At 44.9% G+C, this 13,283-nt stretch overlaps 2 protein-coding genes across 2 annotated transcripts in view; both read left to right on the top strand.

The window, feature by feature from the left end:
* Nucleotides 1–11,727, top strand: part of L2HGDH (L-2-hydroxyglutarate dehydrogenase) — a 23,886-nt gene extending 12,159 nt beyond the window's left edge. The window contains exons 7-10 of the mRNA XM_019551173.1: nt 857–1,024; nt 1,973–2,130; nt 4,330–4,461; nt 9,261–11,727. Of these exons, the coding sequence (XP_019406718.1) occupies nt 857–1,024; nt 1,973–2,130; nt 4,330–4,461; nt 9,261–9,456 (654 nt within the window). The 3' untranslated portion in view covers nt 9,457–11,727. The remainder of the gene's footprint in view (nt 1–856; nt 1,025–1,972; nt 2,131–4,329; nt 4,462–9,260) is intronic.
* The window catches only part of SOS2 (SOS Ras/Rho guanine nucleotide exchange factor 2), a 70,959-nt gene continuing 68,432 nt past the window's right edge, over nt 10,757–13,283 (top strand). Inside the window, exon 1 of the mRNA XM_019551172.1 lies at nt 10,757–10,768. Coding sequence (XP_019406717.1) covers nt 10,757–10,768 — 12 coding nt within the window. The remainder of the gene's footprint in view (nt 10,769–13,283) is intronic.

The following is a 13,283-nucleotide window of genomic DNA, read 5'->3' as shown; positions in this document are numbered from 1 at the left end:
AGTACTCTTTCCTGCCATGGCAGGGGGCTGGACTTGATGATCTGCTCAGGTCCCTTCTGACCCTACAAACTATGAAACTATAAATAAAAAAATTGCAGATTTAGAGGGTGAATTTTATGTGATGAAAAACAAGACAACCCAATCTTTGACAGCAGAGTAATGCCAAATTATTTTTCTTTTGTGTTGAATCAACAATTAAATAGAACTTTGAATATCCATGTTATCAATTTGTGTAGCTTTTTAATTTACTTTGTGGTCCGTGGGATGAAATTCGTTCAGTGGAATGTAGAGGCCCTAAGTATAACAACATACGGCTTATTTAATCAAAAGCCATAGTTGCAGCTTCCGCCAACAAAAACTTTGCAGAGAGTTAGAGGCTAGAATGGCAGCAGCATTTCTGACAGTTCATCCTGAGATGGGAAAGTGTCAAGGGAAAATATGCAATTTGCTAGAATTACTTGCATGTCTGGCCAAAGTATGGTTGGTCTTTTCCCCTATCAAATAAATATGCTTGTATATAACACAGGGTGCTTGGAGAAGGTATCTCAATACATAGTTGAAGATATATTGATTGCTTTTTCTGTTCTTTAAAGTTGTTTATAGCTTTTTATTCTGTTTAATGTATTCTTTTGTTGTGGAAATGAGCTACAGTGGTACCATCCTCTCTCCCAGGAGTGGGGAACAAGGGAGATTAACTGCAAAAACTGTTAACTGCTTCATGCATACACTGCACTTGATCTTTTAAGGCATGATTGCTGATGGTGGCTTGGCTCTATTTTTATGGCTTACAGTTAATCTTTCTTTTCCATCTTCTTCACGTGTTGAATCTGTAGTTGTGGGTTCTGTTTTTTGGCAGGGAGAGGAAGTCTACTGTCAACACATTGTTACCTGCGCAGGACTCTACTCGGATCGCGTGTCTCAGATCAGTGGATGCAGCCCAGAACCTCGCATTGTTCCCTTCCGGGGAGACTACTTGGTGCTGAAGCCAGAAAAATGCTATATGGTGAAAGGAAACATTTATCCAGTACGCAGCTTATTGCACCTGTTTCACTATGTGTTCTGAGGCTGATGGAACTATGGGGGTTGGAGTAGTTTTTGTTTTTTGTTTTTTTAAATAATTAAGTATCATACTTTAAATTGGAATCATAGCAGCCAGCCTTTAATATTGATGTAAAGAGTGTGAATATAGATATTTAAATTGCCTTTCAGCCAGACAAATATTGCCTTTGTGGATTCTTTGCATAAAACTACTACACTGAGTACTAATTTGCTGTCTGCGTTTTAAGAGGAAAATTAAATTCATCTGAGCATTTTTCTTTGAAGTGTCAAATGTTTGACATAACAACCATGTGATCTTCAGAGAGATTCTTTTCTCAGTTTACATAGGCAGTCTGAGAGGAGCATTTATCATTCAGCTATATTTGAAGTGGCTTAAATAAAAGATTAGGTGGTTTGGGCTTTCTCCTTTTTTTTTTTTTCCCCAGGCACCCCAGCAGATTCGCTGGGTTGCCTGGAGAGCGGGCCTAGGTCTGGTGGCAGCAGCAGCCGGAAGGAGTCACCACCGGTGGGGCTGCCAGGAAGTGAGTCCAACCACCATGCCGCCCCAGACCCACTGCATGCTTAGGGGCAGCAGGACTGGCCACACACACAACAACCTGAGCTCCCCCTGCATCTGGGCTGGGTGGAACCAAGGGACCTGCCATGGGCCAGAAAAAATCCCATGATAGGCTGCATATGGCCCACAGGCTATATTTTGCTCAGCCCTGATTGGGAATGACTGTGGTATTTTTATTCCTTTCCTGTGTTCAGTTTACTAACTTTGTTCATGCATGTTGTAAATGTCTGTCCGTTATATCCTAGAGGGTGAAGATGTCTTCCATCTCCCTGGCAATTTTTCTTGGGTTGCCCAGTCACATTGTTTCTCAGATTTTGTTTTGGAGCGGATTGTTCTAATGATTGTTTCCTGCTGCAGGTTCCTGATCCTCGGTTTCCTTTTCTGGGTGTCCATTTTACACCGAGGATGGATGGCAGTGTTTGGCTTGGTCCTAATGCAGTGCTGGCCTTCAAGCGAGAAGGTTACAAACTGTTTGACTTCAGCCCAAAAGATTTTGGAGATGCAGTTCTTTACAGGTAATAACTTCACTTGTATGTAATTAATCATCAGAAACAATCATTGAATAATGGAATTGCAGTCAGCATGAAAGCTAGGTAATCTAAAAATACCCCATTGTCATTTATAGTAGTCTTTTACAGGTGATGAGTCTGGTAAATGGACCTGTGATCCTGTATACTTGGGATTTCTCCAACATCTTTTTTAGTGCCACGTGACATTTTGATTAAAAAGCTTTTATTATTGGGTATGGACCAGCACGTCCATTTGGAGCCATTTCAAAAGAAAAGTAGCTGTTACATCTAGATTGTTACCTGTGGATAAACTGGGTATAATACAAATGTAGCAAAACCTCTTCAACTTTAATGCTGGATGAAGCACTTTGTATCATTCCCAGCTCATCCTGAGTCCTGCAGTCCAGCCATGCAGCCAGGAGCCATGTGGTGCTGGAATGGCCAACAGCTGGCAGGAAAGTGGAGAAATGGCAGCTGCAGGTGTGGGGAAGTGGGAGCTGGGCGGGAGCGTGGGGCCTACGCTGGTGTCCCACGAGAAGGGCAGGCCCACATAGGGCTTAGAGCAGGGTGGCAGGAGCACTAGTTTCATAGTTTCTAGGGTCGGAAGGGACCTGAGCAGATCATCTAGTCCGACACCAGCTGTGCTGGAGGGGAGGGCAGGGGTCCCACGCTCCTGCTGTCCTGCTCTGGGCCCTGCCGGTGCTGGCCCTGGGACATCGACACAGGCCCTGAGCTCTTACCTGGCTGTCACTGCATGCCCACCTGCTGCCTCTTCCCCTGGCCTGTAACTGCCATTTCCCCACTTTCCTGACTGCTACTCCAGGTACTGGGGCCAGAAATAGGAGGGAGGGAGAGTGTGTGTGTGCGCGTGTGTGCGCGCGCGCGCACATGCTCATAGGGCAAGTCCCACACGCACACCCCACCATACACATGCACCCACATCTCCTTTGCACTGCCATATACAGACTCCCACACCCCACACATCCACCCTGCCCCCACGACACCCACATCCTCGCACACCCACGGCCCCCCACAAACCTATATCCACCCTCCACAATATACAAGAGTAAGACTTCATTTTAAGCTACTATATACACTCACCTCTATGGGTACTACACAAATGCATGTAAACCGGACAAAAATATTTTTTGAAATCAAATTAATTTATGTTGTACATGTTCGCTTTTTAGACTATAATTTGATATTTTTCTGGTTCCGAGATGGCACAACCCCTTGCTAAAAGGAGTACTTGCTGGGGCAAGGAAAGGGACTTCTGGTGGCAAAGGTCAGAGGTTAGGGGGCAGGTGACCATGGTCAGGGTATCTACCAAGGGGCAGGGCTACCCTCTTGCCAAAACTCGGTAAGTAGCCCTCCGCCCAAAATAATTGCCCACCCCTTGAGTAGCGGCAATTTCATCATTGTTGCAAAAGGCACAGTAAGATTCAGTGGCTGGAAGTTGGAGTCAATTTTGTAAGATACAATTTCTAAGCTATATGAGCAAAGGGACAAACTAGGGGAGGCTTCCCACCACTCAGAGCCTCTAGAAAGAAATTGTTTATCTTTGGAAAAAATATATTTAAATATTTTTCATCATTCTTTCCCTTTACGTGTGTGTGAAGGTGGGGAGGAGGACGGAGTCACCCCTTTCCTAACAGTAGGATTAGCATATCTCACCTGATCCATTCCCTGCAATTTCATGGGGCTTGAGGATGGGTGGCACTTTGGTCTCTCCTGTTTTCTGCCTCTTGCCCACACTTTAGACAGGGCTGAAATACTTTGCTCTAACCCTGGGCTTGATTTTAAGGTATCTGCATAACCCAGGCTATAAACCCTTGTGTAGAGAGTGAATCTAGATGACCTACTAGTTTCTACTGGCCTTTAAATCTATGAAAGTATGAATGAAGATGTTCAGTCATTCTCTGTTAGAAGCTCCCCATTTCTGTCCCTCCGTACCAGAGGACTGCCGGATGCGATCCTCTGACGGGGTGGCATGGTGAGTGCTTAGCATCTCCATTCGGCCCATCCAAACAATGCTTCCATTGAAATAAATGGTAAGCAAAAGGGTTTATTACAGCTTTTAGTTCTCCTGTATATTTAGTGGAAGAAGCCTGTTGTGCCTGTGGGATGTCATCAAAAGGGTCAAACATACCCACAGTACACACAGTTTTATTCGATTTACTACAAGTGTCCTTTCTGTCTCTATAGTGGTTTATGGAAACTGGTGAGCAGAAACCTCTCTTCTGGAATGAATGAAATGTATAGAGCATGTTTCCTTAGTGCACAGGTGAAGCAACTACAGAAGTTCATCCCTGAAGTTACCATCAATGATATACTCAGGTACAAACACTTATCAGTAATAACTAACTGTTTCTTAACTTTTATTGCGAAGGCCAATGTCCAACCTTAGTTTACACCCTTCCCTTGTTGAAATGGAACGTTTCCAAAGAATAGGCACACTTTAGCCTTTCTTGAAGGAGGGGCTTGTGTGCACTGGTGCACAGATAGATTTAATAAATACCTAAGCCCAGCACCTTTCTCCTTACGTACATTTAGGCATGGCTTACCCATCAGAAAGAATTGTTGAGTGCACTTTAACATTCTCATGGCCAAACTTGTAATCTGAAAGTCATCGGAGGGAGCTCGATTTGGAGTTGCTGTAAATATTAGTGAGGAGCAAATCAATGCAGAGGGCAGAAAACCATAAAATGGGAGTCAGCTTAGATAATGGCTAGTGTATCCTTCACAACCTGGCTAAGGGCTAGGAGACAGGGACATAGGCTCCAAATATGAAGGAGTGTAGACTGAAATGGAAAGGAGTCTGACATAATAACAAGTAATAAAGTAGCAGTGTAAAGGGGTAGAGTAGGGAGCTGCTACTCTGTCCAACAGGGTATTTGGGCCTGAGGTTTTCTTTTCAAGACTATAGCTTCTCTTGCACAAAGAGGAAAAACAAGCAGCATATTGTAGCGTAACATGAAACCAAACAGGCGGTCCTCTGCCTAGTTACACAGGTGGGGGTGGAAGCATCCTTCCTTTTCCTGGCAAAGAGGCACAGAGTTTTCTGCCTTTCCAAAGACCTGGCTTAGCCTCAGGTTCATGGTTTTCCCTCCTTACTTTCTCCTCAGCATCCTAACAAGGTAAGTACAGAGCATTATGCCCTGATTCCTGGCAATCTGGTAGGACCTCTGCATTCTAGATGAGTAAGAGTAAAGAGATGAAGGTGAGAAGGGCAGATTTAAATGCAAATGGAGGGATAAGTTTCCTAATAGTGAGCTCTGTTGGGTTGTGAAATAAGAGAAGTAGCTCTGCATCTTGGGAAATCTAAAACTAAACTGGGCAACACCCCAGGAAACGTCTTACCCTCCCTACTGGGAAAGAATTAGCAATAGCATTGAGTTTGAAGGAGAAACAAGATATGGGCTGGAAAATACATGGGCTTGGGACTCTAGCAAGAGCTGTCCAACTGGTGGCCTGTGGGCTGCATGTAGCTGCAGGGGGTTAATGTGTGGCCCCTACGCTCCTGTCCAGCCACTACTCCCTCCTCTCCCCCGTAGCTCTGGCTGCAACAGCAGTTGCAGTCTCTGGACTCCCTCTTCCTCCTCTGGCTGCTGTTTCCTGCCTCTGCTCCACAGGGTGGGGCAGTGCCATGAGTGGTATGGGGAACTGAGGGTGAGTCTGGGGGCACGTGGGGGGGGAAGCACATGTGTGGGGTGGGGAAACAGGGCTCTGCTAGGGCAGGGGATTGTGTCTGCACAACACAACAGTGGGAGAGTGTTCTGTGCAGTTGTGGGGGGAGTGTCTGTGAGGGTGCATGTTGCATTGGGGGAATCACGCTTGCATGTCTGCACATTGCTACTGGGGTGTGTGTGGCATGGATCGTGTTCACATGCCCATGTTATGCAGCAGGGAGTGAGGTGCCTGGTACAATCAGGGGTTGGGTTTTGTGTGCGTGGGCCAGTGGCCTTATGGCCAAAACCAGCTCATAAGTGTTAATGTTCGGGGGGGGCCACACTTCCATACCACTGCCTCCCCCAGTGCTGCTGGGTTCTGATGCAAGCCAGGCTGCTGCCATCGGTTCAGGAATCTAGGGGGACAAATGCTCTGCCATGCCTCCCCTGTACGTTGCCAATGCCCGTGGCTCTACTGCTTCAGCCCCTGTCCTGCATGGCCCCTGCTGGTGCACCCCCCCAAGGTGTGTGGCCCCCTGGGGAATTACAGGTTGGAAAGTCCTGTTCTATGGCATGAAAGATGGGAAGGAGGGAGGGAATCTCCTCTTTGGGGCTTCTGGCTACTTGTTTTTGATAAAGCAGCATGATTGCTTCTTGCCTGGCACAAAGAAAGCAGTGACATGCTGGTTTTCCAGTAATGAGGCCGAATACTAGAGAGAACAAATGCATTTGTGTCTGTATGGGAAGGGTAAGCAAAAAGCAGTTCTTAGACTGGTTTGCAGTCCATGAGCTGCTATAGCTACTTTTTGCCACAAGAGGGTTTTTGAGTTTATTCTGACCAGTCCAAAACCCCTGTTTTACTGGTCTAATATATTTCAGCCATATAAAACCACATCTCTGTCTACATGTCCTCCATGTATTACGCTTGAGACGTTTTTAACTGTATTTACTGCACAAATGTCATCACTTCTGGGTACAAGTTTTTTGAACCACCAATACTCATATGTCCCTATTATACATTTTTTAATTTTAATTTGCCATTCCTGCAGCTTTTGTCCCTTTCCATCAGATTGTCATCATAAAGATATTAATGCTTCTAGAAGCCCATGTACAAACTAGCCTTATGCAAATTTACAGTTGACTTTCCACGTAGGCGTCTGTATGGCATACAGGGCATGGATGGTCCAGTAGTTAGGATACTAGCCAGCGACTTGGGAGAACTGCTTCAGTTCCCAGCTCAGCCTGTGAGACCTTGCCCAAGCCCACATGGGAAAACGTACTAGCATAACTTTTTACTGTATAGTTTATCCTGCTTTAGTTACACTGTCTAGTTGCCTCTGTGGATGCTCTTATCTAGAGTAAGTGACCCCTCTCTTCCCCCGCTTCTCCCTCAGAGCTGTAGCACTGTAATTATAACTAGTAATTATATCTGTGATAGAGCAATGTCATCATTAATGTCCAAGCCAGCAAACAAGTATCCTGCTAGGTCTGTACTAAGTGCAAGCAGCATTACAGGAAGTGCAGCTGCAAGGAAATGCACTAATTGAACATGGTGTTCCTGTGTCACAGAGAATAAATCAAGCTTTGCCTCCATAAATGCAGAGCTGCAAAATATATTTTCTGGTTGCATATCATGGCATTCCATGGGATGACTGTCATGTTACAAATCATGATTGCTATGGAAAATTACTTGCACTATGCCACTGTATGTAGTGTAAACACTGATGGTGGTTTGTGAGCTAGATCCACCAGCCTCATTGGCAACCGTGAACACTGGAAACCAAGGTTCCCTCTAAGCTGCACGCGTGTGGAGACATGCATAATAAAAAATCTTGCCACACATTAACCTTTTAATGCCATGCGCCCGCCCGGAGAGGAGCTGGGCTGCGGTTTCCTGGAAACCTGAAGCATAGCAGAAGCACCAGGGCCGGCGTGGGACACTTGCCAGCAGTAATTTACTGCCCGCTGCACTCCACTCCTCACCGTGCCAGCATCCCCGCGGGGAGGGAGAGTGGCACGGGGCAGGCAGCGACTCCTCACTGAGGTGGGATAGGAGCTGGAGCAGAGCCAGGCACCGCGCGAGCTCCACCAGCTCCAGGGAACTGCTTTGCTCCCCAGCCCCTTCGGGTGAGCTTCGCTGCAAGCCCCAACACCATGTGCCTCCTCGCTGCCTGGTTAGCCCAGTGGCAGGACGCACATGGCACCATGCTGCTTTAAAAGGCTGCATCAAGGCACAGGGGCCATGTGCCGGCTGCTTGTGAGCCGCTCCACAGTGAGCTGCTTCACACTATTGTTCTGCATACAGATGGGTTTGTGGCAACAGACTGTCCTGTCAATGCAGCTATTTGACAGCATCAGTCCACATGGTGAAAATTTACTGTGTAGATGTAATTTAAAGTGGAAAAAGTCAGATTCTTTCTTTACAAAGATATATAATTGTATTTAGTGTTTGATTTTTTTAATATTAGACTTTTATATGGATATTTGTAATCAAGACACTGAAGAATGAGAAAATGAAGTACATTTTAATATATACACACACACACACACACACACACACACACACACATACACACGTGTGTATGAACCTTAACCTTGAAATATAAAAATGTTAATTTTTATATATAGTTTAATATATAATACACACACATGTTAGTATTTCAAGACTTTTCTCCCAAATAATTCAGTTTTTTAGTATTTCTAAGACTGCATATTTCAAGGGTTTTAAATAATTGGGTGAGCATAGTGGCAGCAGAATCAATTATTTAATTTCTGCAGGTTTAACACTAGGATGTATGCCATTCAAGAACTCTGTGTGAAAAAAATGAGACCAAAATCCTGTTTTATCTTACAGTTGATAAGATAACTTATCAACTGTAGTTGATAAGTTGGTGTCTCCTCCCCCGCCCCCCCCGGCGCACTGAAATGGGGAGGCAGGACCGAAGCGGCATGCTCACGGACTGAAGCAGCGCACTCACAGATCGCTACACCTTAGAGGGAGCATTGCTGGAAACCATGTGGCTGCTTATGGCATGAATGTTTTTTATTGTCCATGCTGAATGATTTATCCAGACTCCAGAGAGATAAAGTATCAGAGTCTGGATTTAGATGTAGAAGATGGGGGTGTCTGGTTTCTAACTGTAGTTTTAAAACCACACCTCTCCCTCAGATTTAGAAAGAAGTAGACTGGCTCTGTTCCACTTCCTTGTTTCTGTGTGCTGCTGCAAGTACAAGCCTCTATGGTTCCCTTGTCTTACTTTAAAGGGAATGTGCAAGCCTGACATACAGAATGGACATGCATGTTTTATAGTTGATTATGTTACTAATTCCTAAGAGCTCATCCACTTTTAAGTACCCTGAAAGGGGTTGCCAATAGTAAGCAGAACCTCTATCATAGCTTGCAGTAGTTTATTAGATAGTATTGACGGTTCTTTTTTGTTGTCAATTTTAATTCTTCCAATTTTTCAGGGGTCCATCTGGAGTAAGAGCCCAGGCCTTGGACAGTGAGGGAAATCTAGTAGATGACTTTGTCTTTGACGGAGGCACCGGAGATATCGGAAGCAGAATTCTTCATGTCAGGAATGCCCCTTCCCCTGCTGCTACCTCTTCTCTTGCCATTGCAAAGATGATTGCAAAGGAAGTAGAGGAAAGGTTTGGACTGTGATGCAGCTGACAAGCTCGGCATTCTGTGCATCCCTCTCTTGTGTTTAGCATCATGTTAGCGCTGAACAAGTTCTGCAGTTTGTGATAACAAAGATAATTCGGAGCCGTCGTTGTTTGGTAGATAAACACTGGCGCGTAGGTTGTACAATGCAAAAGCAGCATTTTGATTGTTTGCTTCCATAAGCCCATGGCTTTTTAACTCTCCTACTAGAGAGGTGATAGTCAATAAAACCTTGGGGAATGGAAACTTCCTCTGAAGGCTCCAAAACACCGTTTCAGTATGAGGGACAAAAACTTGTTAGCGTCTGGCTGGAAGGAAGGAGGCAACTGCTTTGAAGGGTAGATACAATGATGCCCCCACGAAGTCTGCATCTCTGGGCAGGGTGCTAGGCAGTAACTCTATTCTACAGTCACAGGGAGGCAGCAGGAGTGAGCAGGGAGAGCGACTGCTGAATGTGCTGCCCAGGCTGATTTTTTTTTCCATGCTCTCTGCCCTGAACAGGGCTTCTCCACTCTGTGCCACTGCAGTAAGGTGGTCTTTTGAAGTACCATGGGTAGGGAGAAGCTCTATTAGTTTCTAAAGGGGTCTGTGGAACCGACTCATTTACAAAAGGAGGGAACGTCAGTTGAGCACCTGTTATGAAATGTAAAAGTGAAAGAAAGTAGCATTTTGTCATAGCAACATCAGGAAAGATGCACAAGCCCTGACACGTTTTATTTGATTTTTCTTTACCATTTCTACCCGGATGTATGTATTGCACATAGCAGCAATATTGCACGTCCACAGCTGGTCTCGACAAGCTGTGGTTGTACGCAGGGATTAAGACAAAATAAATGCTTCAATAAAAGCCATTTCCCATAGAACTAGAATTTGGGGCTCATCACTGATCAGCAGCTACTTCATTTTTTGAAGACGAATGATGCAAAACGGTGTATTTTATACTGGGTGTCAAGCACTGCCACGAACATCTACTTGTAGAAACAAACATGGAAGCGAGGGAAGTTAGAAACCCTGCCTTTTGAATGGAGTCGTGGTGCACTCTGCCTTCACTTGGAGTTGGAATAGCAACGAATCATGGTCGTTTACCACTTCCCTTCCTGCCACATGACTGGGGTCTTTACGAGGACTGTTAGGGGGTTTTGAGACTGTCACTTGGGAACTTTATGTTCCCTCTTATACTTGCTGCTTCAAACACTCTGAAGTGTTCTCAGAAGTGTGCCTGGAAGTGAAACTTCTGTGGCATCCAGAATTTGGTCTTTAACATGGAGGGCTTTAAAACAAGCTCTGAAGTAACTCAGCCATGAGTGCCTTGGTATGTTCAGCATAATTACTACAAAACAGACAATTGTGGAGCCCCAGGGGCATGGTGCTATAAGTGCGCTTTTAAAGCAGAGGTTCATGGGATGTTGGGAAATATAGATAATTAAAGGTAGTTAGCTACTTGGCAATTTGGCACATTCAGGCATTTTTAAAAGATTACCTATACTTCTGTGAGATAAGTACATGTGCTTGCATTAGCACAGGAGTTCAGTTAAAAATAATAAACAGCGTCTACATCTGTTATATAAAATAACATAGCATTTGGCAGTCCAGTTTGCTAAAGAAATGTCTCTGTTTCTCTTTCCGGATGAAAAGTACTTTCCCAGGAAAATATTTGCGAACTCTCAGCGAGTGTAAAAGGGCAAGTCAAAACTCAAGTAAATAGCTTCTTGGAGAGAAATCCCTGTCCATGTCATTTTTTAAGCCAAATAAAAAGCTAGAATGGTATCACCTACTCAAATACTAAATGCAGTAGTATGGTGGTACAAAAGTGCCATACCAACATAATTAAAATAGTTCCTTCCTGCAACTGTAAATGCTACCAGAAGATTGCAAAAGCAGCTGACTCCCACATGAGGTGTGGCCCTAACATGTATTAACAGAATAAAGAACACTAAAAGGTAAACTAGTCATGCAGTATGGTGACTCTTAAAGCAGCAAGTTTAACTGTACAGCTGCTGGATCTTGAAAGCATCTTGGTCTAATTAACTTTGGGGAGGTGTCTGTTTTCGGCTACCATTCATTTGTTTTTTCATTTTTAATCTTTCATCAAATTCTGTAAAATATTGTTTGTTTCTAAAGAGATGTAAACATTTTTTTAAAAAGGGAAACCTAATTTTGTAACTTACTGTCAGGGGGATGTTAATGCACAGACTAAGCTTTGAGATGTTTGAAAAATTATCAATATTTTTATTTTAAAACTAAAATGTCTAATCCAGGTGCATCACTTCAGATGCTTTGGCCTTCTTGATTATGGTAACAACTGCTGCATTTTTAGGACATTTTTCCCATTGAATCCAAGATCCACATATTCCTCCTGCAATTCAAGGGGGTTTCCACTGATATATTTATTTTTGGGCAGTTTATGGTTCTGCAGACACTCTATATGGTAATAGCACTATTTGCTTTAAAGGTAGATTTTTTTTTCCTTCCCTGCCTTGCTATTTTGTGCAGGAAAGATGATTACCCAGCCCCAAGAGTGGTCTCTTTTAGGGTGCTGAGGATCAGATGCACTCAGTTTTCTCCCTGACTTAGCATTTCAAGTCTGTTTTGCAGTGAAAGTAGATGGATGAGAGGGGTTTATAACAGAATGCTCCTTCTCCCCATGCAGCAAGAATCTGTTTGCAAATAAAGCAATGAAGCTTGTCCTTTAAATGTGATAGAAATAACTCTATATGAATAAAGGTTGCAAGCTTGAGATGCAGGACTTGGTGCAATGACAGGAAATGTTCAGCTGCTGATTACTGATTTACAGCATCGCGCTGCAGTGTTTGGCTTACACCAGCGATCCTCAGCCAGGCTGCCAAGGTGCCCTGATCTCCTTTCAAGGGTGTCAGGGTGTGCCACTCAATGTTAGCACTGGTACAGGGGCAAACATGATTTGCAAAGTAAACCCAGAGATTTCAAATGGCAGTCCAGGGGGTTACAACCATCCTGCCCTGCTGCCGCTTTCGGAGTTCTTTGCAGCAGAAGAATTATTCTGGTGGTTTTTAGTCATCAAAAAAACCCTCAGTGCAAGCCAAGAGCTGGGAGTGTTGGAGGGGGGCTAGAGCCTTTGAGGGCTGCCCCCAGTCAGCTTGCGAGCCATGGGCTTACACTAGCGTTAGACTGTCCGTGGCGGCTAATTTGAGCGTGTCTATGTTGCTTGAGAGTCAGGGGGATTTGCACCTCCCAAAGTGTGGGGGGTGAGAGAGAAAGACGCACACACGGCTCAGTAAAGATTGTGTTATACATACACACATGTACACATGCACATACATGTATACCCACACACATTTATACACTTATAATTAGATATTTTTGCAGTTTCCTAGTTGGTCTAATAAAAGGTGTCAGTTTGGAACCACAAGTTCTAGCTTTTTGGATTACACATACATACACACATGTACACCTGCATGCACAAGCATACCCACACGTGTACACATACATGTATATACCACGCACACACACATCTATACACCTACACATACACATATGTATACACACGCACACACGCATATATACACAGATACCCACACACATACGCATGTACACGCATACACGTTTACCCACACACATCTATACACCTACATGTATACCCACATACCCCTCCCCCCCAACTACACACACGTAAACACGCAAGTCCCGGCCGGGCGGGGGGCTAGGGGGTCTGGCGGCGCTAGGACCCGCGGGCGGAGCCGTACGCGGCCGGGCGACCCAGGGCGGTGTTCTTGCGCATGCGCGGGCGGGGCAGGGCGCTGAGGAGGTGGGAGGCGGCTGCTCCGCTCTGCTCCGCTCCCCGCGCCGGA

Source organism: Crocodylus porosus, unplaced genomic scaffold (genome assembly GCF_001723895.1).
Source record: "Crocodylus porosus isolate Cpor-Errol unplaced genomic scaffold, CroPor_comp1, whole genome shotgun sequence".
NCBI classification, from domain to species: Eukaryota; Metazoa; Chordata; order Crocodylia; family Crocodylidae; genus Crocodylus; species Crocodylus porosus.
The sequence above is the reverse complement of the archived record's forward strand: the minus strand, read 5'-3'. Positions and strand labels throughout refer to the sequence as shown.